The sequence below is a fragment of the Rattus norvegicus genome, chromosome 10 (assembly GCF_021556685.1).
Source record: "Rattus norvegicus strain SHRSP/BbbUtx chromosome 10, alternate assembly SHRSP_T2T, whole genome shotgun sequence".
Lineage (NCBI taxonomy): Eukaryota > Metazoa > Chordata > Mammalia > Rodentia > Muridae > Rattus > Rattus norvegicus.
The window spans coordinates 67937522-67963274 of record NC_141543.1 but is presented as its reverse complement, the minus strand read 5'-3'; the positions used below and the strand labels follow the sequence as shown (position 1 = coordinate 67963274).

The following is a 25753-nucleotide window of genomic DNA, read 5'->3' as shown; positions in this document are numbered from 1 at the left end:
ATATGCGTGTGCCTGCATGTTTGTACATACACCATGTGTGCTCAGGTGCTTTTGGACAGCAGAAGGGAGTGTTGGATCCCATGGAACTAGAGTTATAGCAGGTGTGAGCTGCCTGGCACAGGAGCCAAGCCCGTCTTCTGCAAGCACAGCAGGCACTCTTACCCCTAAGTCAGCTCTCCAGCTTCGCTTAGTTTCTACTGGAGAAACTGTAGGGATTCCGTGAAAGAGTTAAAATAATCAACGGCTCTGTCTGGATCACTAGGATTAGAACCTCATCTCCCTCTGGCTAAAGTCCAAAAGCTGTTTTATGCTGACAATACCAGAGCCTGGCACCCCCATGGATGCCTTTCAATGCGTATTCTACTCCCAATACTTACTGACTTAAAGCTCAGAAATCATGAATGTTTCCTCAGTCCGTTACAGACTCCTGACAAAGTCCCTTCGCTTTAGGAATGAATGTTTTTCCTTATTTCTCTTCACTAGAAGAAGGCAAAATGATTGTTGGTTTGTTGAGAGTTTAACTTTTGGTGCAACACCAAAAATGACTTCGACTCAAAAATTTTTTATCTGTCTCCTTCCCAGGGAAAAAGGGAGACTGACTCATCTCTGTTTCGTGTCCCACGACAACGGGCTGAGCAGTCCTTTATTTCTGTAGAGTAATTTTTAGGTGGCAGCCACCTTGAAAAAACACAGTATCTCTACTGTCTGTTGGTTTTACATACACAATATAATTTACTGCTTTTTATCAAGTTTCTGAAAGGTAGATCTAGAGCCCAGGTGGACTTTAATCTTTAAGCCTTGCATGCAAATTTGCAAAGCCATAAAGCAGGTTGGGTCCACGCTGCTCACTCCTTTTTTTTCTCTCTCTCCAAATAGCTTTATTTTTCTTGTATCTTTTCCTTCTGACTCTGATTCTGCTAGTACTTGGGGATTTATATGTGAAAGTTTCCATCCACTGTTTTGTGTTGTACAAACATGTAGATACACACATACACACATATACTTGATAGGGAAAAATAGCTGCCCCTAAAATAAGATTACCAATTTTTAGTAGCCCGGGAGTTACACAAATTTGTAAATGTGTTAGAACTTGTAAAATTGGGCACAGATACGGTGAATACTGTATAACATTTTTTAACTGAAGACATTTAAATAATAAAAGGGAAATTTATTTTTTTTTCTTTTCTTTTTTTCGGAGCTGGGGACCGAACCCAGGGCCTTGCGCTTGCTAGGCAAGCGCTCTACCACTGAGCCAAATTCCCAACCCCGGGAAGCTTATTAATATTAGAATCTCAGATTATTTCAGCCAAGCAGGGCCTGTTTCTCAATCAGTCTTGACATGAACGGTCCTAGGATGCCAGTCCAAATGATCAGGAAAGTAGATATAAGAGTCCTGAGAGCTGGGCGCGCAGCTCACACCTGTAACCTCAGCGCTTGGGAGGCCAAAGGAACAAACAGACCAACAAACAACCAACACTTGGGCCTTTTCATTACCCTTGCATTTGCTAATGATTTCATCACTGAGGGATCCCTGCTGCAGAGTTTTCCCAGTGAATTGTGCATCGCTTACTAATGATAGAACATTTATTCCATGAAGAGAAATAATCTTAAAAAGACATTCCAGGGGTTGGGGATTTAGCTCAGTGGTAGAGCGCTTGCCTAACAAGTGCAAGGCCCTGGGTTCAGTCCCCAGCTCCAAAAAAAAAAAAAAAAAAAAAAAAGAAAAAGAAAAAGAAAAAGAAAAAAAAGATATTCCAAAGAATTGCTTTTTCTATTACAGCTACATAAGAGAGAAGAATAAGTGAGTACAAATGCTCAAATATTAGACACACACACACACACACACACACACACAAAGTACAATTTGAAAGGAAGAAAGATGCAGGCCTTTATCTTATTTTATTTCAATGTTCTACAGATTAGTTCCTGTGCAACATTCAAGTAATTAACACTGATCACGTGCCAAAATCCACTGTGTATTCTCTACTGGATTGTGGTATGTTGAAAGGACTCTAAGGTTTACCTCACAGTACTTGTATTTTGCATTTCACACGACAAAATGTCTCAGAACGTCTAACTCATCTTTACAACTTTATGTCTTTAACAAGCACTAGGACTTGGCAATAGAAAGGCTCTATGTCACCCTGGTACAGGCTTTCCTCAGTTGCTAGGAGACTGGCTTCCTAAACAGCTGTCTGCTCACACTCCACACCAGCTGCCGCCTCTTTACTGAGCCAAATCGAGACTACAGTATGAGAGGAAGTCCTGCAGGTGCTTCTCCACAGGTGACACTAGTAATATTAGTCAGTTTGTCAATATGTACTAGAAAACAGATCTTATCAATCTGGCAAAGCATATTTTACCAAGTAAGGATAATACTTCTAATGGTATTTGAATTTCTGTAATAGTGGTATTTATGAAGGGTTTTATACAAATAATTCCCCTTTTTTTTTGCTTATAAACTCTTATAAACTCTAATTGGTATAGCATGAACCTATAAAATACATATCCTATTATTACTTAAAATTCAGCTGCGTATAGGATAGGGATGTGGTTCAATTGGTAGAATGCTTGTATTTCATTCACAAAACATGGGTGCAGTCTCCAGAGTCCCATAGACTTGGCATGGTGGTGTGTACCTATAATCCCAGCACTTGCAAGATGGAGGTGGGAAAATCAGAAATTCAAGATCATCCTCAGCTATTTAGTAAGTTTGAGGCCAGCCGGAGTACATGCACCCTGGCCCCCACCAACCCCCCCTCTCTCACACACACACAATAATAATAATAATAATAATAATAATAATAATAATAATAATAATAATTTAGCTACTTATGGACTGTAAAATCACAGTCTCCTTAAATGATATCCCACCACTTTAAATGTCATTCTGCAACTTGATGTTGAATGAGTCCTTGGCATAGAACATTCTAATTGTTAGAGAGACTGAAATAGTCCAGAGTCAATTCCTCTTCAGCCAGAGCTGTATACCTGGCCTAGAAACTGATAGGGTGAGATGATCTTGGAGCAGAAACACCAAAGACCACCTAAGATGTATAGGAACCCTTATGGTTTTTCTACTTCATTTCATTGATTCATTTAAAACTATCTAGAAAGTGCTATCCTCAAATGAACATAAGCTTTGCTTACTTATAGCAGAGGCTCTGGCCTCTAAGGGATGAAGGCCAGACATACGATTGCCTTGATTTTTAACTATTTTGTCCTAGCCTGGTCTTGTACCATCAAACCAGATAAATTCTTATCTCACCCCATCCCTGTGTAGCACATCCTTTCTCTGATGTCCTCTGCCTCTCTCCTACTCCTCCGGTAAAGTGGCTCAACCACCACCCATAGAAATAGGAAATTCTTACTACCAATGCCAGCTCCAAAACTTAGCCAGTCTGTGTGGGAGGTACCCAGCATACAGTGATAGCACTGTGCACCACAGCCAGAGAGGCTGCATTCCATCTGCACACACTCACTGTCTCATACGCATTAACTCACTATCCTCTTCTGGAACATGGAGTGCCGGCTTTCATCATTTAAGTATCTTAGTTGTCATTTCTCTAGCTGGTTGATTTCACCTTGTCCTCCAGGAATTACCTCTGATACCACTTCTTCCAGATACCTGCTGTCACACCTAGTCTAGATTGCATAACGTCTTCCATTTTGAAAATACTTACAGGCTCATATTACCTTTAGGCACCCTGAATTATTCATGTCCCTACAAACTCTTTGAAGACAAGTCAATTCTTTTTATCACGATATTACTAGAAACTTATTAGGAATGTGCTTGGTTGTCCTAGGGTTTCATTGCTGTGAAGAGACACTGTGACCAAGGCAACTCTTTTTTTATTGGATATTTTACTTATTTACATTTCAAATGTCCCCTTTCCCGGTTTCCCCTCCAGAAATCCCTTCCCCTGTTTCTATGAGGGTGCTCCTCCACCCACCCACATACTCCCACCTCCCCACCCTGGCAGGCAACTCTTACGAAGGAAAACATTTCATTGAGGCTGGCTTAGTCCATTATTGTCATGGTGGGAAGCATGGCAGTGTGTGGGCAGATATGGTGTCGAGTTCTACATTTTAATCCCCAGACAACAGAAGGGACAGTCTTTTACACTGGGCAGAACATATATGTGAGCATATTTTTGATCGCAAAACCCACCTCCACAATGATGTACTTCCTCCAACAAGGCCACACCTACTCTAACAAAGCCACACCTCCTAAGAGTGCCACTCCCTAAAGCCACGTGTTCAAACACACATGTTTGGTGCTGAACCTATTCAAAACACCACATTCCACTCCCTGACCCCGATAAGCGTATAGCCATAACATAATGCAAAAATGAGTCAGTCCAACTTCAAACTCTCCCATAGACTATAACAGTCTCAAACTTGTTTAGCAGTCCGAAGTTCAGTCTCTTCTGAAATTCAGGCAATCTCGTAACTGTAATTCTTTATGAAATAAAAATCAAAAACCAGATCACACACCTCATACAAACAACGGCACAAGATATTACTGTTTCAAAATAGATGAAAGGCAGGATAGGATAGTGAGGAAATACTGGACCAAAGCAAGACCGAAAACCAGCCAGGCCAGTCCTGAACTCTGCATCTCCATGTCTAATGTCAAAATGCTCTGCAGATCTCCATCCCCTTTGAGACTGGTTGACTGCAACACACCTCTCTCTCTTGGGCTGGTTCCACTCCATTAGCAGCTTTCCTCAGCAGCTATCTCTAACCTTTCCTAGGGTCTCCAAGGCAATCCAGGCTTGCCTTCACAGCTTCATACAATGGCCCCTCAGGGCCTCCATGCAGGGACACTGCTGCCACATGCCTGGCCTCAGCAACTTTCCCCAGTCATGGAGGAAGATTCCATAATCTCCTTCTTCTATTCATGACTCTAAATACAGAACCAGGTTCTGCTGCCGGCTGGGGCTGGAACAAGGCCCCCCTTGCTCAATTACATCTTTCTGTTTTTATTGCTAAGCTTGGATGTTCTGGAACTTGCTCTGTTGACCAGGATGGCCTTGAGCCCAGAGATCTGCATGCCTCTGTCTCCCAAGTGCTAGAATTAAAGGTGTGTACTACCGTGCCTGGACTTTAATTCCTTTTCATTCTAGATCTTTATAAGCATGGTCACTATACTTCAAGATCTGAATTAAAGGCTTGTGTCAATCCAGATCAAAAGCATGGATTGCTAATCCTAAGATCTGGATAAGGTGTGCTGTCCATGTCTGAACTGTAGTTCATTCCAGATATAGTTGACAACTGAAAATAACCATCACCATCTATACCTTGTCAACTTGACACACACTCATATCTCCTTATGTCTAAATGAAAACAATAACCAGGTAATAATCATGCTTAACCTGATATCCCTTGTACAACCATAAATGCATTGTCAATTAGAATAGGTAGCAATGTCCCTTGGGGAACATCTTTTTCACAAGATGGAAACTTAGCTGGATAGGTTGCCCTGAAGTCACCACTCCCTTAATCCTACTTAATATCTTTAATTTATTATCTCCTTGAACACAGGATTTAGCTCTATTCCACTTTCTGGTGCCCCTTTAGCCCTTGAACAATACAGTTTGTATTTTTCCTTTCTTAGATTGCTATATTTGATCAAAATGTTCTTCATAAGAGTGGACCACAGGACAGAGTCTATGCAAGGCTGTTTTGAAATTTCCTTTGGTAATGCAATTAATCTAAAGCTCTTCACTGTAGCCTCAGGCAAATTCTTCGGACAAGGGCAAAAACCAGCCACATTCTTCACTAAAATATCACAAGAACAATCTCTAGAGAACATACTAAAATTCTTCTCCTCTGAAACCACTTGAGCTAGACCCCCACAGTTTAAACCACCCTCAGCACTACTGTCTTCCATGCTTCTACTAGTACGGCCCACTAAGTTACACCTAAACTATCCCACTGCTTTCTTAATCCAAACTTCCAAAATCTACATTCCTCGAAAAATAAAAATTAAAAAAAAAAAAAAGGGTCAGGTCTGTCACAGCAATGCCTGACTCCTGGTTCCAACTTCTGTCTTAGTGAAGGTTTTATTGCTGTGAAGAGATACCATGACCAAGGCAACTCTCATAAAGGATGGCTTACAGTTTCAGAGGTTTAGTCCATTATCATAGCGGAAAGCATAGCAGCCTGCGGGCAGACTTGGTGCTGGGAGTTCTGTGTATTGTTTTTATTGCTAATTTCTGATTTTCTGATTTTACAATGCCCCTTTTTTTCTGAAATTATTTATGGAGCTATGCCTGGTGGATCACAATTATAATCACCATTATAACTGGGGAGGCTGAGGCAGGAGAATCACCATGAGTTTGGGTTCATGGTTTTTTTATTTTCCAGATGCATAAAACTATTAGGAAATAAGTCTTCATGCTTGATAACTGTAAGAGAGCGGGTCATCTTATTTTCACACCTTTAATTTGGAGTACCGAATATTTAATTTTGAAATCTCTAGAATTCATTATCAATATTTAACAAGAGAATTATGATAGAGGTTTTGTTATCTTGTAAAATATGCCTGTTTAGTAGTATGTCCAAATGCCACTGCTTGGCCAGAGAAATGGCTCAATGGTTAAGATTATTTATTGCTCTTACAGAGGACTGAAGTTCAGTTCCCAGCACCCACCCAGTGATTCACAACTGTTTGTAACTCCAATTCCAATGGTTTTGATGCTCTCTGCAGGCATAGACCTACATAAGCAAGCAAAAATACTATAAAATACTAATAAAAATTTTTTAATAATATATCACTGACTAGCAAGTTATGTAAGGTTTTAAGTCATTATATGTTACGCCAGGAGCTTAATTTTTATAGTTAGATATACGTTGGGTAAAACAAGAGAAACTAAGAATTAAGTAATTATAATAACCCAGACATATGTTATATGTGCATTCTGTAAGGTACCCATCACAGGGATAATAGAAGCATGCTTAAGGAATGGCAAAAAAGTCTAATTTAGCTTTAGGGAATTATGACCACAGAGCCTGAAAGATGGCAAACCCCAAACTATTACTTGCAAGCAAGGTATTACATGCTGTGAAGTGTGCATAGATGGCTTGTTGGGGGAAGGTTTGGAGGTTATTAATTGCTAGGAAGGCAAAACTCACCTCCACCATGATGGTTACACTGATAAGAGTGAAAACTGCCACATTGGGTGGAGACACATGGAATTCATAGGTCTGTACCATTTACACAGAGGTGGTGTTTCGACAATCAAAGAAGATTCTTCATTTAGGTTGTTCTGGCTAGTTTTGTGTTATCTTGACACAAGCTCTCAAAGAAGAGACCCTCAGTTGAGAAAACGACTCCATAAGATGTAGCTGTTGGGTATTTTCTTAATTAGTGGTTGATGGTGGGGTTTGTGTAGTGCTGGTGCTAGGTAAGGGTCAAGCACAGGGATCTGTGCATGCTAGGCAAGTGCTCTACCAACGTCACTGCACCCCTAGCCGTCCCTAGTCTTTATTTCTACTCTCTAATCATGTTTATACTGTTAACTCAGAACACTTACTCCCATAAAGGAAATGTTTGATTATTTAGTTTTCTTTATTTGAGGCAGGGTCTTTCCATGAAGCCTAGACTGGCTTCAAACAGCAATCCTCCTGCTTCAGCCTCCCAAGTTCTGGGTACAAAGTGTATGCCATCGTACCTGACTTTATTAATTAGCTTTTATGTGTGCCGGTGTGTGTGTGTGTGTGTGTGTGTGTGTGTGTGTGTGTGTGTGTGTGTGTGCATCCATGTGCATGAATGAGGAGGCCAGAAGTCAATCTCAGGTTGTATTTCTTAGGCCTTGCCCACCTTTTTCCAGACAGAGTCTCTCACTGACTAGAAATTCACCACATAGGTGAGGTTGACTGACTAGCAACCCCCTGGAATTCATCTGCTTCTGCTATCTCCTCAGTGCCAGGATTACAAGTGCACACCCACAGTGCTCACCTAACTTTGTCTTTTCTTCCTCCTCCTCTTGCTTCTCCACCTCATCCACTTCCTCCTCCTCCTCCTCCTCCTCCTCCTCTTCTTCTTCCTCTTCTTCTTCCTTTTCCTTCTCCTCTGTTTATGTGGGTTCTGGGGCTCTAACTCAGATCGTCAAGCTTGTAAGGCAAGCTCTTTGCCAGCGGAGCTATCTTCCCATCCTGGGAGCTATACTTAGAATCCATTTGTAGGTTACATCTACTCTATACTACCCAAAGTTACAAAGGGTTGGATGGTATAGAATTCTGTTGATCGGTGTAAGCATTCTCATAAAATAACACAGGCAACAGAAATGTTATCCGTTCCCTGAAAGAATGACATGATCAATTTAAAATGCGTTTGAATATATTTGGAAGCTCATACACAGTTATTCTGAAGCTCAAACCTAGATTTTCTTTCTAAATATGGGCATCATGATGTAGGAGAATGTGATGTCTCAGCTGAGACCCAAAGCATGTGGGAAAACGAGGGGAGAAACATTTTGAGCAGATGAAAATGTGACAGAAAAGTAGCTTTGTGTATCTATTTTTGTGTTTTATGAGGATCTGAAGACGTTCAGTACTTATGGTTCTGTTCCAATCACCCGTGTGTTCTGTTTTAGATGCTATGCTCTCTAATGGAAGAACACATAATACATGCCCAGTAAACGCTTGTGTAATAAGTGAGCTTGGCTAAGGGAATGAGTGGATGCATAAGGAGAGAATGCTGGATAGAAGACACTGGGGTAGAATAGAAAGCCATGTTGGAATGTAGATGGAAATGGAAACATGCTGTACTGGGAGGAGAGAGAGGAAGGCAGTATGGGAAGAGGTGGGTGAGGAACAGCTGAAAGGGCTGGGTGTTTGGCTGTGTGGTGGGAACATTAGAGGAACGTAGCTCTTCCTTCAAAACATTCTTTCAGAAGTACATGCAAGGCTCTTCTGCACCGCCAACCTGCTTTCCTGCTTCTGTCTTCAAACCTGAAAGTTTAGTTTTGAAGGCTTATATTCCTAGAGATTTACAAAGGTTTTATATGGGCATAGAGCTCATCTTCGATTCAGTTCTTTCCTCTGGACTGTTAGGTATCCAATGTCCACATTCTCAGTGAAAGGTTTTTTCCCATCTCAAATCTGTTAGAGGGGTTGGGGATTTAGCTCAGTGGTAGAGCGCTTGCCTAGGAAGCGAAAGGCCCTGGGTTCGGTCCCCAGCTCCGAAAAAAAGAACTAAAAAAAAAAAAAAAAAAAATCTGTTAGATTACTTCAGTCTTTCCTCATGGAAAGATGAAAACGTATTCCAAATGTTGTTAGACCTAAAAAGAAAAAATTTGCTCAACGCAACTCTTTTTATTACTCTGAGCCATGTGATTTGATTTCAGTTAACACAGTTTGGGGTTTGTTTGGCTGTTTTGTTTTTTTTGTTTTTTTTTTTTCTTGAAGTTCTAACAGCGATGATTAACACAGGGACAATTGAAGCCTCCATTCTCTCTGTTCTCAGCCTGGTGATGCATCTGTGGCCGAGGACAATAGTTAGTCTTGTACTCAGGACTTCAGCAGGGATGCAGACACATTTGACTCCAGCTAGATAGTAGCAACAGGCTGAGATACACTCCAGGCAGATTCCTCGGCTCTGGTCCAGAGCATCGGAGTGACTGGGCACACTTCTTTCTTATAAGGGCACCTCCCAGGCTTCTCTCCTAGTCTCAGGATCAGAGTCCCTCCGATGACTTCTATGTCCAGGGAAGAAAGAAGCTAAAGCCTCAGGCTTCAGAGCAGATGTGCAGTAAAACCTCCATGTGTGTTCTTACTTCTTCTTTTTGGAAAAGACAAACAACAACAACAACAATAACAACAAAACAAAACCTATAAACCAAAAAAACCCTATAAATTGGTTAATTATAGTTATATATATTTATAGGGTGCAATGTGATGTTATGATTTATAGATATGTATAATTAAATCTGGCTAATTAACATCTTTTGCCTCAAATAGCCAAGATTTTCTTATGGGGAGAACATTTGAAAGTTATACTCTTGGCAATATTTAAATATGTAAGATTCTATTATAAACTATACTATTGTGCAATGGGAACTTTTAAAAACCTATTTTTCCTTCTAATTAATGTCTTTTGTTCCCTTTGGCCATCATTGCCTCTGTCACTGCCATGGTACTCTCTGCTTCTATGAGTTTGATTCTTTTAGACTTTACTATCTAAGTAATAACTTGTGGCATCTGTTTTCATGTACCTGGCTTATTTCACTTAGCGTAATTCTCCAGTTCTATCCATGTCTCACAAAGAGCAGAATCCTGTTTTATTCAAGGATGCATAATAATCTGTTGTGCTTATAGGTCATATTTTCTTTGTTCATTCAGAATTGATTATTGATTCTGTATTTGGCTACCATGAATTGTGTGGCAATTCATACATGAATTCAAACTTCTTTTAACAAACTGATTTCAAGGTTTTGTTTCTGGAAAATATCCAAGAATAAGATTGCTGTCTCTTTTGGTAGGTACACTTCTATGTTTTTCAGATTTCTCCAGTCTTTCATAATTATTGTGTTAATTAACATCCCCGCCAATACCTCTTAGATATATTGTTTACTTAGGTAGAAAGAGAACTCTTAGTAGAGATTAGGCTAAGCTGAGTGCTGAACGCAGGAAGTGCTGGAGGAAGAAAGGCAGCTCCAGGGTTTAAGTTAGGCCCCGGATCCTGCCACTGAACTATCCGAACCAAATCGAGGATTCTTAGCATGCATTTTGTGTTCTCATACTCCAGAATATCCAAGATGAAGGAGAGAGTGAAACAGAAGAGAGAACAAAGAGAGTATATAAGCACAGTCAAAGTCAAGGTGGCCACCATGAGAAAGCAGGCTCTGGAGGAGCAGTTCAATGAATGGATTCTCAACCCCAAAGGAATGATTCCAATAGTCGTGGTAAGAGGGAGAGCACATGTGGAGGGTATGTGGGGTGTGTGCTAAGAGGGAACTTGCTAGCATGTTAAGTGAAATGTCAGAAGCTTCCTTTGAAATTCCTCACAAGGGGTTGGGGATTTAGCTCAGTGGTAGAGCGCTTGCCTAGGAAGCACAAGGCCCTGGGTTCAGTCCCCAACTCCAAAAAAAAAAAAAAAAAAAAAAAATTCCTCACAATACCGAACTAAACTAATTCTTGACTTGTCTATTTCATAGGAGTTTACTGATTTCTTCAAATTTTTCTCTTGGATATAAAAAATAGAATACAAATCTAACAAGATTTTTTTTTTTTTTGGTTCTTTTTTTGTTCGGAGCTGGGGACCGAACCCAGGGCCTGCTTCCTAGGCAAGCGCTCTACCACTGAGCTAAATCCCCAACCCGATTTTTAAAAATCTTGATTCTGAAAAGGGTTTCCAACATAATCAAGCAGGAAGACAAATGTCAAGTTCAATACCAGTTTGATCTGTGTAGATGAGACTTTACCTGAATAACATATACAAAACACACACACTCTCTCTCTCTCTCTCTCTCTCTCTCTCTCTCTCTCTCTCTGTCACACACACACACACACACTGAACAAAATGCATGACACTTCACCAATGATATATAATATGCAAATAAAAAATCAAGATATACCAATATCACCTGCCATTAAAGGGTTGTAGGTCATTTTTATTACTTTTATTCATATGAGGATGGGGGTGTGTGCACACCAGAGTGGAGGTCAGAGAACAATTTCAGGAGTCAGTTCTCCCCTTCTACCATGTGGGTCCTAGGGATCAAACTTATGTCATCGGGCTCGGTGGCAAGCATCCTTACCCACTGAGCCCTCTGACCAGGGTCAGGAATTGTGAATTAAAATAGAAATGAGATACCACTCCCCACCTATGACACTGGTTACAACCCCCAGCCCTAACGCCCAGGGCTTCGAATAGTAGTGCGAACACTCATTCACTGCTACTGGGATGCAGAGCTGCACAACCACTTTGAAAGACTGTTTCTTATGAAACTGCGCAAACTCTTGGAAGAAAAATGCTGCTCTCTCACACATGTGAGGTTTCTAAAGTAGTTACATCAGAGAAGCAGGCAGGATGGCAGTTCCAAGGGGAAAGGGGGAGAGGAGAAGGAGTTGGTCTGTGTAGGATTTCAAGTTTGTGAAAAGGAAAGTTCTAAGTGTATGTCTCACAAAATGAAACTGTACTGCGCGCGCACACACACACACACACACACACACACACATGCACACACACTCTCACACACATGCACGCACACATACATGTATTCTTTAAAAATGACTAAATTCATCCATGCCTCTTATCTTAGAACTTGGGAGGTTGAGGCAGGAAGATTATGATCGGTTTGAGACCAACCTGGGCTACACTGTAAAACTCTTGTCTGTAGGGCTGGAGAGATGGCACAGCACTTAAGAGCACTCACTGGCTGCTCTTCCAGAGAACCCTGATTCAGTTCCCTGTACCCAGTGGTGCCTCATAACCGTCTGTAACTCCAACTCCAGGGGATCTTATGCCCTCTTCTAGACTCTGAGGGTGTCAGGTGCACATGGGATACATAGACACACATTCAGGCACACACATGAAAAAAAGCCACTCTTTCTAAACAAAAACAATTAAGTTGGTAATTTTGTGTTCATTTTAAACACATGAACTAAACATACTTTTATAATGTACAATTCAATGATAACAATCTTTTATATTTGCCCAAATTACTTAGCTTCCTGTCCACACCAGCTCCCGGGTATTGATGAATGCAGCAGCCTTACTAGTAATTGCCCACACGAGTGAGTGGTTTGGATAGCCTGCGTTAAATGGCTGCTACAAATCAATTCATGTGTCAAGCAGTAGAATGTGGGTGCCTAAAGGGAGGGGATATCAAGCCATGAGAGACATGGAAGAGACTTTAAGTGCATGATACAAAGTTGGAGAATCCAAGCAGAAAGGACTGGACATTATATGATTCCAATTGCGTGACATTGTAGAACAGGAAAAAAGTAAAAAGATGGGGTTGCCGTCAGGGAAGGAAAAATGAATAGGTGGGTCACAGGATTTTTATTTTTCAGTTATCATTCAAGTAAAATGTCTTTATGACATTTTCATATATAAGAAATATATGATACAATATAACAATATATATAAAATAAATACCATAATATAAATGTCATATAAGATGTATGATATCATGTAAAATGCATGTGATGTATATTATGCTTTGTTCTTAATTCATCCTCTTTTTTTCCAAAGCCCTCTCTCGTGTCTCCTTCTTCCTCTCATATAGTCTCCCTTCCTGCTTTCAAGAACCTAGATATGTTCCCTGGAAGGAACAAAATGGGATTATTCCTAGTGTCTTGGTCCTCACACAATAAGAACAGAAATCAATGAGGGCACACATGAGAATGTAAAAGACCATACATGGCTCTTAGGCTAAAAAACTAAATATGTGGTCATTGAAGAGTATTATGTTCTCTCCCCTCCTCTCTCTGCAGATTCAGAATGTCCTTTATGATTTTTTTCAGAAGCCAGAGCTGCATCTTGGTAAGTATGCCTATCCCTGTAGCATTTTTATTTTTCAGGAGGGAGGCTGAAGTCATATAGTATCTTAGTTAGGGTTTCCATGTAAACTTCTTAGTTAGGGTTTTACTGCTGTGAACAGACACCATGACCAAGGCAACTCTTATAAAGGACAACATATAATTGGGGCTGGCTTACAGGTTCAGAGGATTGGTCCATTATCATCAAGGCAGGAAGCATGGCAGTGTCCAGGCAGGCATCATACTGGAGGGTCTGAGAGTTCTACATCTTGACCCAACTGCAGCCAGGAGATGACTGTCTTCAGGCAGTTAATGGGGGGAGGGTGTCTCAAAGCCCACCCCCTCAGTGACACACTTCCTCCCACAAGGCCACACCTACTCCAACAAGGCCATACATCCTGGACCTTGATCCCTGGACCAAGCATATTCAAACCACCACATATAGTCAATATTAAGTGTTGGAAGCACTTAAAGATAAATTAGCTTCCCCTGTTCTTTCCAGAGATACAATGTCAAAAACCACTGAAGTAATCAACCATCCTGTTTTAGTCCAGTGTTGCCTTATATTACCGATAAGTGATTACCTCCTTTACTATCCCACGACATTCCCAGAAAATAATAATTACAGAATTTAGAAGAAAATGTAATGCCATAATTAAAATAAAGGAAACATTGCTGAGCAGTGGGTAACCATGCCTTTAATCCCAGCAGTCTGGAAGCTCCACTCTTTTTTTTTTTTTTCTGGGGCTGGGGACTGAACCCAGGATCTTGCGCTTCCTAGGCAAGCGCTCTACCACTGAGCCAAATCCCCAACCTCAAATCCCAGCAGTCTGGAGGCAGAGGCAGGCAGATCTCTGCAAGTTCGAGGCCAGCCTCATCTACAGAGCAAGTTCCAGAACAGCCAAGGTTACACAGAAAAACCATGTCTTGAAGAGAGAGAGAGAGAGAGAGAGAGAGAAAAGAGAAAGAGAAAAGATAGGAAAAGAAGACATGCAAAGAGAGGCATTAAAATTATATGCAACTACAGCCAGAGAGATGTCTCAGTGGGTAAGTGTGATTGCTGGAAGTATTGACGTGGCATTCAGAAAATAGTGTTGGATCCCTCAGACCAGAGTTATAGCCATTTTCATGTCAGCGGGCTTGTTACCTGGGTGCTAGGATCAGAACAATTTTCTGAGATGGTGAAGAGCCTTCATATTATTTATATCTTTTACTAAAAGGCCATATCTGCATGGTGTTTGTTCATTTTAGAGACATTAAAGACAAAGAAACTTTAAGCTGAATGTGGGGGTGTCCACCTCTGATCCCAGCGCTCACTGGGCAGAGGCAGTGGATCTCTGTGAGTTTTAAGACAGTTAAGTGTAAACAAGAAATACCCAATTTAATAAAAATGGAAGAAAAAAAAGACAGTTAAGAATATGTAGAGACACTCATCTTTAAAAATAAAGTAAAAATCTCTTAAAATAAAAAAATGTTTTTAGGGCTGGAGAGATGGCTCTGTGGTTAAGAGCACTGACTGCTCTTCCAGAGGTCATGAGTTCAATTCCCAGCAACCACATGGTGTCTCACAACCACCTGTAATGGGATCAGATGCCCTCTTCTGGTGTGTCTGACAGCTCCAGTGTACTTATATATAATAAATAAATAAATCTTTAAAAAATGTTTTTAAAGAGAAGTTTACAGAGAGGCTTTGGTTTAGATCTCCTGGTATAAATACTCTCACAAACCTCCACTGTTTTGTGTTTTTAGTCATTTATGTTATTATGCATATGTCTTTGTGTTGTATTCCAACCTAATAATTAAAAAGTTAGATTCATTCTTTTTAATATAGGGGTTTCTTGGTTAAATAAAGCCAGGGAAAAACATTTGGTACCAACTGGGATGTTACCCAACTATAAATTATTCACCATAACTATGGATAGATACTAGTTGGGAATAATTTTAAGTTCTATATTATAAGTATAAAATATGAATTTATTATATCCAGACTAATTAGCAAATAACTTTTACTCTAAAATTAGAATCGCGTTGCAAAGATCTGATTATCATGAAATCAGTGGAGCCAGGATTGACCCAGCATCAGTTTGTACAAGTAAGGAGCTACGTTATTAATGTTTAATTATTCTGCCAGTTTCAATCGGCTATGGGTAGATGTTACACATAGAGGATCTGAGGATTAAATCAAATGAAAGAATAAAACCTTATCATTTCTAAGATACATGCTTCAAAATGTTTAACCCCTCAGAAATTGGGTTACAATTTTCAAATAGCTCCTTAATTTTCTTTCAATTCATGACATTCATGATACAAAAATATGAAAAACTTCTACTGATGCCTTCTGATAACATCAAGAAAAAAACCTCATCATCTTATGTTCAGTGAAATCTGATCATACAAATACAGCGAGAGTTAAGACTCAGGGTCTACATGGTATTAGCAAACCTGAGGAAGTGTGAATGGAATGGAATGAAATAATGAAAGAAGCCATTCTGTTAGGCAAGTATCCTGTCTGCTACAGCCTGCTTTTGTGTGTTCTGTTTCCTCTCTTCCTCCGATTTTTCTGTACTGAGTCCAGGAGTTAATTTAACTTTCCTGTTTCCTCTCATACGCTCTTACTCCACTAAAGGTGATGACCATGCCATAGATAGAGTATATAGAGTATAACCATATGTGAAGTATATCTCACTAAGAAAGTAATATGGGCTCATTATAGAGTGTTACAAACCAACAGGTAAAGAGAAAAATGTTAAGGCTGTAATTCTGTTACCAGCATCTATCCACTGTTGACACTGTGATACGTTTCTCAGATCATAATAACGAGTCACATTTTTATTCCTTTGGCTAGCCCAAACCTTTCTTGGTTTTAAATTCTTGCTTTTATCTGTTCTTACTGGCATTTCGGGAGGCTATTGATGAGGCAAAAAAGAAGCCCAAAGCAGTCCGCACCATGGGGGCGCTAAGGTCCTGAGGCCCTTAGGCAGCCTGCCACCTTCCTTTCAGCTTTCATGGTCTGAAAGCTTGTGATTTAGAGAAACCGGGAAAAGTGCTCCTTCCTTATCCTGGCCCCTAAACCATTTAAATAGCAGTGTAATACTTTGCTACGTGGTTATATTATTACTTAGTCATATCTTTATTGATGAACAGTAACGTTCTCATACCCCTAATAAAACTAAGACAATACCTGCGTCTAAATCTTTGTTGACAGTTTAGCACTGTGTCTCATCCTCTCAATGTTTATGTTAAGTCCCTGACCCCTAAACAGTTAGGGCCTAAAGTGGGTATATTGAAAAGATATTCAGAAATAGGAGTGGAGTAGGGCCAGTGACTTCATAACAACCCACCCCCAAACACACACACACACACACACCTCTCTCTCTTATGTATGGAAAGTCAATGTGAGGACAGAGCAAGAAGGCAACCATTTGCAAGCCAAGGAAGAGACATTATCAGACATCAACTCTTTGAACCTTCAATCCAAACAGTGCAGCCTCTAGAAGTAGGAGGACATCGTTCAGTTGTCAGAAATGTCTGGTGTAGTCTAACTGCTGTGCGAGCTTGACAGAGCACCAGTACCTTGTTTAGGATGGATTCCCAGAAGAGGAACTGGCTAGGTCTGAGAAAGGAGAGCTGAAAGCTCTGGGCACCCGCTGTCACGCTTTGCCGTTGATGGCTTTGATTTATTCTCCCACCAGCAATGCACCGGTGCTCTCCTCCTACCTTATCCCCACTCAGAAAGTGCTGCTAAGAATGAGAAATCTGCAATTTGATTTTTTTTTCTTCTTTCAGTGGTTGGGATTGCACGTGCTGGGCAGTCACCACCTCTGAGCTATGTTCCCTGAGCCTCGCTTTTTTTTTTTAATAGAGGTTAAATATTTTTATGCTAAAATACTTTATTGCGTGACCATATTTTTTCTAATGAGAGCGAGCTATGTCGGCAACATGGCACATTAGTATTTTTCCACTTAATCCACATCCACTTAATGTGTGATGTCATGAATTCAATTTCTTCAATTTCTTTGGCTTTAATTCACCAAGTATTACTGTTTTTTCTTGGTAGACACAGTTACTAGCAATGGTAGATTCTTTTATTCCAGTCTTAATAACTATTGCTAATAGTAGTTAAACAGTATTAATAGTTTTTAAGAGTATTAAAATATAGTGCGCTTTGAGAGAGAGAGAGAGAGAGAGAGAGAGAGAGAGAGAGAGAGAGAGAGCTAGCTAGCTACAGGATGGCTTCAAATGGGTAAAGAGTCCACAGAGAGCCCATACTGAAGGCAGCTGAATCAGACTCAAGGAACCATCTCTGGTTTAAGCTCTGGAGGGTTTAGCCGTCTCTGGAAGGGTCGCTAAGCTTTAAGAACCACAGGTGCAGAGTTCCTCGAGGTGCAGAGTTGTCAAATGCCGCGGGATTGGGGAAGAGAGGGCAGTTTTAGGGTCTGTTTGAACCAGTCTGCTTGTCCTAGAAAGGAGAAACTTGAACTGGAGCCCAGGCCACAGGTACACTGCTGTGACCATTTTTTCTGGATGGGAAAAATGACTTTGATAGTACCAAGGAAGGTGGTTGCGTCCTTCTTTGGTTTGGCATAGTTAATAAGTCCATGGCTCTGTGTTTCTGCTATAGTTTTGATATCCCTGTGTGTCTAGGTGTTCCTGACTTAACTTGACGTTCATAAGTGGTTATACTTAATTGTATAAAGAGGTTGCTTAGCAGTCTGTGCCTTGTGGTTTGTGCTATGGTTGTTCACTTGCACAAACAAGACATGAGTCATTTTACCTCAGCATTTGTGCTGAGGACGGAGGAAGCTGCTTTTTAAAAAAAAAAAAAAATGGGATCACTCAGGGACAAGCCCCAGCTTGAAACAAGTAGAAACAAATACCTTTTGATGTTTACTTTAAGTTAGAACTATAAATGCTCATTATGAATTGCTAGCATTGTGTATGAGTGCCAGTTATAAGTGTTTTTCAAATTTCCTCAAAGTTTATTTTTGTCATTTATTTTTATTATTTTGGGAGTTGTTTTGTTTTGAGACCGGAGTTTCTCTGTGTAGCTCTGACTGTCCTGGAATGCACCCTGTTAACCAAACTGACCTCGAACTCCCAAGTGCTGGGATTAAAGATGTTCACCACCATGCCCAACTCAAAGTTCCTCAATTAAAAAAAAAATTAAAGCTAGTCTCCACCTTAGAAACATTTGTGTTAATTTTTGTGCAAACAAATCAGGAGGTCATCTAAAGGTGCTTCCTACGCTCACAGGGTGCTCTCAAGATACCTGCGTTTGTGGCTCTCCTGGGTTTTTATTTTAAGATGAGCTTGAAAATAATTTTAACAAACAACATAAAGAATATAACTTGGTTTTCCCCTCTAAAATGGCTGGCCAAATATACAGCTCCTTATGAGACAAATGTTTCTGTTATAAGTAGCCAATTTTCCAAATGAGAAAAAAAAATCTGCATCATTGTCTCCAGAGGAAAAGGAAACATTTTACAGAATGCAGGTTGTCTGGAACCAGGAGTGTTCTCTGACAAGAACCTCCCGAGGAACATGCCTACTTGAATGCATCACCTAGCCTCCCTTTGCTATCAGACAAGCAAAAGCGGGAGGCAGCACAGCTCCAAGCCTTTCTTTACTAGTTTAACAAACTCGGTTGGAAATAGCACGTGGCAATTTGGGAATAATTCACTTCCAGAATTACTGGAGAATCAAATGAACAAGGAGTCGGGTGGAGGCAGTGTGTGTGTGTATGTGTATCTGTGTGTGTGTGCGCGCGCGTGCGTGTGTGTGTGTGTGCGCGTGCGTGTGTGTGTGCGTGCGCGTGCGAGTGTGCGCAAAACCTCACAGTCTGGTAAGGACAACTGCTTTCTTGTTGTCTTGTTCTTTGGGGATGAAATTTAGCCTTACACACTGAAATGAAAAGCTGAAGTTTGGTGTGACTAATTAATTCTTGTTCAATAAAGAGGGAATTTATTCCAAGGTCCCCATTTCTACCATTGCCAAAGTAGCATCATTGGAATTTTTTAAATATTTATTATTTTTGGGTTGGAGAGATGGCTCAGTGGTTAAGAGCACTGGCTGCTCTTCCAGAGGTCCTGAGTTCAATTCCCAGCACCCACATGGTGGCTCACAACCATCTGTAATGGGATCTGATGTCCTCTTCTGGTGTCTCAAAACAGCTACAGTATAGCGACATGAAATAAAGATATCTTTAAAAAAATATTTATTATTTTGTGTGTATGAATCTTTGCCTGCTTGTATGTAAGCACACTGTATATGTGCCTGATGCCCTAGAGGCCAGAAGAGGGTGACAGTTCCTGGGAAATTAGTTACAGCTGGTTGTGAGCTGCCATGTTGGAGCTTAGAACAGAAAACCCCAGTCTTCAGTAGGATAGCAAGTGCTCAGAGCCACGGAGTTTTCCTCTGGCCCCTCAGAATTTCCTCAAAAACACTATTATCACAATGACATTGTAAATGTGACTTCTAGTTGTTTGAGAGGAAAGGGGAGAGGAAAAGATAGAGGGAGGGAGGGAAGAAGGGAGCGAGAGAGGGAGAGAGAGAGAGAGAGAGAGAGAGAGAGAGAGAGAGAGAGAGAGAGAGAATTTCTTTAACAATGTCCTCTCTTAAATGTAGCCTCTCTCAGCTGGGCATGGTGATACATGCCTGCAATCTTTGGTATCTGAGAGGCTGAGGCAGAAGAATTGTGAATTAGAGGCCAGTCTGGGCTACAGAGTAAGACCAGGTTATTTAAAAAAAAAAAATCAGAAACCTCAAAAAAAAAAAAAAAAGCCCAACCAGTTTTTTCCAATTTTTCCAATTTTAAGATGAATAGTCTCTTTGCATTTCTAAATTAAGACACAGCTGACACTCATGTGTGCTTTTTGGTAAACCTCCTTTCCAATTCCAAAAATGTTTTAAAGTAAGTCACTTGTCCACCTCAGGGTTTGTGGCTTTTCCTAGACAGGCTGGGGAGCTACATCTGCTTTATAAGCAAATCACCTAACGTAGAAGGACAAGGCATATTAAGAGGGCTGATAGAGGAATGGCAGGTAAGTGAAACAAGTGAACAAGGTTGAGCCGGTTTCAACATTAAACAAACATTAAAAAACCAGATCAAAATTACTTTTCATACTTCTAAATGGTAAAATATAACATTTATAAAATTTACACTTTAAAAAGATGACAGTGCTCTCTTAAATCTTATGGAAGCACATTGCAAGAGAATACATAAAAGAGAAATATATCAGAAGTGTAAAGATAAATGAGCAAACCCACACAATGATTATGGAGCTATTAAAAACTTCATTGGTGGGGTTGGGGATTTAGCTCAGTGGTAGAGCGCTTGCCTAGCAAGCACAAGGCCCTGGGTTCGGTCCCCAGTTCCAAAAAAAAAAAAAAAACTTCATTGGTAAGAGTTTTATTAGAATTTAATTCACACACTATTTCTTTCTTATTGTTGCTACAACAAATTATTACAAAGTTAGTTTCTGGGAACAACAGAAGTTTATTCTCTCACAGACCTAGGGACCAGAAGTCCAAGGTCAGCATCACAGCACCACAGGGTCTTGGCAGGGCTGCAGCCTCTCTTGAGGGTCACCTGCAGCTTCCACTCCCAGGGCTGCAAACCCAATAGAGGGGTCACCTCCAGCTCCCAGTCAGAGGCTGCAGCCCCAGTGGAGGGTCTCCTCCAGCTTCTGACCACTAGTGGGTGTTACACTTAGAGCATTGCTAACCTCTGCCTCTGTAGCTGTGTTGCCTCCTACTCCCTGGCTGAGAAAATCCCCTCTCATACAGACACGTGTGACTGCGTTTAGGGTTTGCCTGCATAATTTAGGAGAGTTCCCCAGCCCCCACACTTATTCTGGTCACATACACAAGTACTCCTTTTCTGCGTTAAGGTTTCATTTACACACTCAGGGTCCTAACGATTGTTCCAGGCCATTAGCCAGCCCCTTATTCAATACCTTATGCCCATTTACAATCGAATGCATGCAATCGAATGTATTTTAATGTATTTTCAAAGTAGAGTAATTGTCTTAAAAATCCACTTTGGAATAATTTCTTCTCTGAATAAAGAAGCCCCATGCCGGGTAATAGTCACCCCCCGCCCCCTTGTCTTCCAAACCACAGGCTGTCAGCAGCCACTAGGGTACTTTCTGTCCCAGTAGCTTTGGCTCTTTGGGATATTGTTCATAAATGGAATCACCTAATGTGATTTTTGACTTCTTACACTGAGGGTGCTTTGTAGCATTTCAGCATGTTGCTTCTTTTTTATTGCCAATGACATTCCTCAGTGTGGGCATATACCTTTTATTCCTCTGGTTGGCAGTGGGTGAATGTGTGGTTTTTCTTACTTTTTTAAATATATTAACATTTGTGAATATAGTTTTACACCAGCACATCTCCATGTTTCTTGAGTGTCTATCTAGAGAGGCATTTCTGGGCTACATAGTCAGTGTTTCTAGAAGATTCCAGGCGGTTTCCCAGCAGCAGCAAGATAACTCCCATTGCTCCACATTCTTGCTAATGTTTGCTATTAGTCTTTAAAACTTGTTACTACATCTGTTTTGTGCCCCAGCACATGTGTGGAGGTCAGAGGTCAACACTGAGTGTCTTCTCTAGACTCTGTTCACCTTATTTTCTGTGACTGAACCCGGAATTCACTGATTGGCTAGGCTGCCTGTCCATCCAGATCCACGGCCTGTCTCTGCCTCCCCAGCACTAAGGTGATGCCACCATCACACTCGGCTTTTTGTGTGAGTGATAGGGGTCAGGCTCCTTATCTTTACACAACAAGCATGTTGTGAACTGAACCATGTCCTCAGCTCCTTCTGCCTAATTTTATGGACTACTGGAAATGTTTACTCAAATGAGAAATAATAAGATGAGATATCCCGGCTGTTCTGTTGACTTCTTGCCACATTTTAGGCATTATTCTATGTGCTGTTATCATGGAATGTAGTCTCAGAAAAGTCTCAAAGGTATATAAAAGTCTGAAAAATACATTTTTTTCTATATGGCATGAGATATTTATTTTTATAAATGTATAAAGACTCAGCAATGAAAGGTGAGAGGGGAGCAATAGAGCATTTAAGGCTATTTCATTATTAAAAGATCTTGTCACTCCAAAGCATGTCTGCTCCTGACAGTACCCCCTTCCACTTCAAAGAAGGTAATAAGTATCAATACCTCCATAAGAAGGTGATGCCCATCAATACCTCCATAAGAAGGTGATGCCCATCAATACCTCCATAAGAAGGTGATGCCCATCAATACCTCCATAAGAAGGTGATGCCCATCAATACCTCCATAAGAAGGTGATGCCCATCAATACCTCCATAAGAAGGTGATGCCCATCAATTCCTCCATAAGAAGGTGATGAGCATCAATACCTCCATAAGAAGGCGATCCCCATCAATACCTCCATAAGAAGGTGATGAGGCTCAATACCTCCATAAGAAGGTGATGAGCCTCAATACCTCCATAAGAAGGTGATGAGCATCAATTCCTCCATAAGAAGGCGATCCCCATCAATACCTCCATAAGAAGGTGATGAGCATCAATACCTCCATAAGAAGGCGATCCCCATCAATACCTCCATAAGAAGGTGATGAGCATCAATTCCTCCATAAGAAGGTGATGCCCATCAATACCTCCATAAGAAGGTGATGAGCATCAATACCTCCATAAGAAGGTGATGCCCATCAATACCTCCATAAGAAGGTGATGAGCATCAATACCTCCATAAGAAGGCGATGAGCATCAATACCTCCATAAGAAGGTGATGCCCACCAATACCTCCATAAGAAGGTGATGAGCATCAATACCTCCATAAGAAGGTGATGAGCATCAATACCTCCATAAGAAGGTGATGAGCATCAATACCTCCATAAGAAGGCGATGAGCATCAATACCTCCATAAGAAGGTGATGAGCATCAATACCTCCATAAGAAGGTGATGAGCCTCAATACCTCCATAAGAAGGTGATGCCCATCAATACCTCCATAAGAAGGTGATCCCCATCAATACCTCCATAAGAAGGTGATGCCCATCAATACCTCCATAAGAAGGCGATGAGCCTCAATACCTCCATAAGAAGGCGATGAGCCTCAATACCTCCATAAGAAGGCGATGAGCCTCAATACCTCCATAAGAAGGTGATGCCCATCAATACCTCCATAAGAAGGTGATGAGCATCAATTCCTCCATAAGAAGGTGATGCCCACCAATACCTCCATAAGAAGGTGGTGAGCCTCAATACTTATGTGCAGTTGTTTCAATTGTGGCAAGCCAGCCACTGGATAAGAAATACCCTAAATTTATCTGTAGACAGAATGCTGTCCAAAAAGGACAAATGGACACAAGACAGTCGATTGCTAAGTTCTGCCAAGACAGGATAAGATAGTCCTTCATAATTCCTGCTTCACTTAAGGTCCGTCAGATGTTCTGAGCCAGAGGGCTGAAGATAGATGCTCTTACATTGTAAGGAATGTTGGGGACTGTCCAGGCAGTCAGCTGTCTCTGCTAATTGTTTTGAGTTTTGAAAGCTGTGTTCCTGTATTTCTTGCATTCTCAAATATTTATTCCTTCTTGAATCTCTGAGGGGTCTCATAATTAAACTTAAGTTGTTTATCATTAAAGAAGGTGTTCTAAAATTCAAACGATGGATTTCAGATGATAATACAAGTTAAAATCAAAGATGATTTAGGTACAGAATTGTAAACTCATTAAGTTAGGATAGATGGTGAAATACTTTCTCTCATTTGCCCAATATAATGGACTGGACTTTATAAGTGTATATCATACCTGATAATTGCACAGTTGTCATGATTGTATTTGCAGTGGTAACATTTTTTTTTTTTAATTTTTTATTTACTCATTTATTATATATAAGTACACTGTAGCTGTCTTCAGATACACCAGAAGAGGGCATCAGATCTCTTTACAGATGGTTGTGAGCCACCATGTGGTTGCTGGGAATTGAACTCATGACTTCTGGAAGAGCAGTCGGGTGCTCTTAACCACTGAGCCATCTCTCCAGCCCGGTAACATTTTAATCTGCTCTAAACTCCCCAGCAGGTGCACAGACACTTCTTGTTACTGCCTCAATGTATTCGTGAATGAAAGGGAGACACATGTGCGCGTGCGCGCGCACGCGTGCACACACACACACACGCACATGTACACATGCATGCCTTTTATTTTAATATTTTAAACAGTGCAATGGCTGAGCACTTCCAAGCCTCCCCACGGCTAACAAATTGCCCCCTCTGATATTCCTGATCTATTACTTACTAAAACCTATATTCCACCCTGGCCACCACAGGCCCAGGCCTATAGCCCTCCTAGGCCATGATCCCCAACTCTTACAAGTCAGCAGTGTCTCCATCTCTATGTCCTACACTTCCCAGACCAGGATCTTCTCCTTCCCCACCCAGCAATGGCAATTCTCCCCGTCCCTTGTATTCCTTGCCTAGGAACCTCAAAGTCACACCCCTGTCTCTCTTTCCAACCATTGGGCACTGGCAACTTTATTTACCAATTGGAGCCAACTGGGGGCAGGGACCTGCAGCATCTCACATGCAGATGTGTGAATTCCCATGTAATTTGGGAACCCATAATGCAAGCATTAAATCAAATCTACAACAATGATTTAGGTGCAGAATTATAAACTCATTAAGTTAGGACAGATAATGAAATACTCTCTAGATTGTCCAATATAATGGACCAGATGTCGTAAGTATATAGCATACCTTACAATATGCATAATTGTTATGATGAGAGAAAAGGAGCCTTTTATTGGCCTAAAAAGGGGGAATTGTTGCGGTTTTGTCTTTTACTGTGTATTGTAATGCCAAGTGCAACTCCCAAGACGAGGGAGTCGGCATGCAGATCTAAGTGACCCTGACAACAAATTATTTCTTTACCAAATTATTGGTAAATAAATATGCCAACAGCCAATAGCTGAGAAGAAGAGACATGGGTGGGATTTAGGTTTCCCAGACTTTGGGTTGGAGGAGAACCATGAGGAGAGAAGAAGGTGGAGGAGGGAAGTGAAGCCACCATGGGTTAGATCAGTCATGAAAATGTGACCCCGAGAGCTGGCCAATTGGAGTTAAGACCAGCCCAGATGAAACAGATTATGTAGTAAGTAATAATTCAGGGTTATCGATAGAAAAGTAGATTCTAATGGCATAGAAGGTAGTTATCTGCCCAGATCTTGTCCTCTTTAAGGCTTACTGTAAATATAAAGGTTGTGTGTGTGTG

General features: G+C 40.8%; 1 protein-coding gene across 1 annotated transcript in view; it reads left to right on the top strand.

Moving 5' to 3' along the window:
• Nucleotides 1-25753, top strand: part of Efcab5 (EF-hand calcium binding domain 5) — a 119931-nt gene that overhangs the window by 22085 nt on the left and 72093 nt on the right. The window contains 3 exon segments of the mRNA NM_001417684.1: nucleotides 10757-10913; nucleotides 13450-13498; nucleotides 15516-15586. Coding sequence (NP_001404613.1) covers nucleotides 10757-10913; nucleotides 13450-13498; nucleotides 15516-15586 — 277 coding nt within the window.